This window comes from Elephantulus edwardii, unplaced genomic scaffold (assembly GCF_000299155.1).
Source record: "Elephantulus edwardii isolate Elephantulus edwardi_28Jun2011 unplaced genomic scaffold, EleEdw1.0 scaffold00141, whole genome shotgun sequence".
Taxonomy (NCBI): domain Eukaryota; kingdom Metazoa; phylum Chordata; class Mammalia; order Macroscelidea; family Macroscelididae; genus Elephantulus; species Elephantulus edwardii.
The window spans coordinates 7,922,379-7,923,898 of NW_006399891.1; the positions used below are offsets into that span (position 1 = coordinate 7,922,379).

The following is a 1,520-nucleotide window of genomic DNA, read 5'->3' on the forward strand; positions in this document are numbered from 1 at the left end:
GGGAGTGTCAGAGACAGTGCGATTGGCACAGGACAGAGCGGAGTTTAGGGCTGTTGTACATAGGGTCGCTATGAGTCGCAGGCGACTCGACGGCAATAACAACAACAGCTACTATTTTTGTAATACATTTTCAGTCAGGTTTTCAGTGAGTGGATATGATTATTAGAACTTATTTGTTCAAATCAGGACCAGATCCACATATTACAGGTCTGATTACTCAATAAGTATCTTAAAGAGTATAGAAAATCCTGTAATACTATTCATGCTCTTGCTGTGTTTATAGTTACTTTGTTAAGGGAAATAATGACTGTTTTACTGTGTATTTAGGTTCGTCGTTGGGCTATACTGACTGCAAGAAACTTGGGAAAAGTGGACAGAGATGATTATTACGATTTACAGGAAGTTCTCACTTGCCTTTTTAAAGTCATTGAGTTGGGGCTGTTAGAAAGTCCTGACATTTACACTTCCTCTGTCTTGGAGAAGGGTAAATTGATTCTTTTACCATCGCACATGTATGATACTACAAACTACAAAAACTATTGGCTAGGTGAGTATTTACTATTTATGCTAAGTATGATTACTACTTCACATAGTTTTTATTTGTATTCGGCAAAGATAGTACAACTTCTTTTGATGTGATCAGAATGGCTTTTATAGGATTTCAGTGTGTTATATACTGTCTCAAAGTACTTCACCTAATCAAGTTTTTCATGCATGTGTTATAATTAGCAATGGACTATGTTTTTGTAGTATATGAAATAATACAGTGTAAGGCATTTTAGATTCGGTAAAATACCAGTTGTGTGGTAGGACTCTCAGGAATAATTTTCTTCCTAAGTTAGTACCAGTTCTGCCCTTTAGCAGTTGGATCTGTGAAGCCCTGTTAAAATATTTTAGTTAGTTTTGTCAGTTGAGTCAGAGGAAGCATCAGAAAGGTGAGTTATTTTTTTGTCAATTCAAGAAAACTATACATGTTATTACAGGTATTTGCATGTTATTAACCATTCTCGAGGAACAAGCCATGGATTCTCTACTGTTGGGCTCCGACAAACAAAATGACTTTATGCAATCAATACTTCACACCATGGAGAGACAATCAGATGGTAATAAGCTTTATTTGCAAAATGTTTTACAATACTGTCATTATGATGCACTTTTTTTAAAAAAATAATTTTAATGAGCATTTACAGAGATTTTGGATTTCCATTCATTCATTGCTGCACTTCTTTCCCCACCCAGCCCTCCCTCCCAGTTCGCTCCTCTCTTTCAAAAGTAAAAGAAACACTCCTTTCCTGGTACACAATCACCCCGCACCCCTCCCACCGCTCCAGGTACATTCCACTATGCAACCTTAATTGTGGACTCTTGTGATAACCATAATACCCTATCATACATCGCTTTTAAATTATTCACTCCCTCATCTGTTTCAGCGCAGTATACACAATTTATCCAGTTTTTCTCAGTCTTACCCCAATCCTGATATCAGTCCCATTTTACAACAGTGGCACCATGCAATATTT

The 1,520-nt window shown here is 36.9% G+C and overlaps 1 protein-coding gene across 1 annotated transcript in view; it reads left to right on the forward strand.

Moving 5' to 3' along the window:
* SETX (senataxin) overlaps nt 1-1,520 on the forward strand; it is a 101,087-nt gene that overhangs the window by 29,400 nt on the left and 70,167 nt on the right. Inside the window, exons 4-5 of the mRNA XM_006894414.1 lie at nt 328-547; nt 984-1,103. Of these exons, the coding sequence (XP_006894476.1) occupies nt 328-547; nt 984-1,103 (340 nt within the window). The remainder of the gene's footprint in view (nt 1-327; nt 548-983; nt 1,104-1,520) is intronic.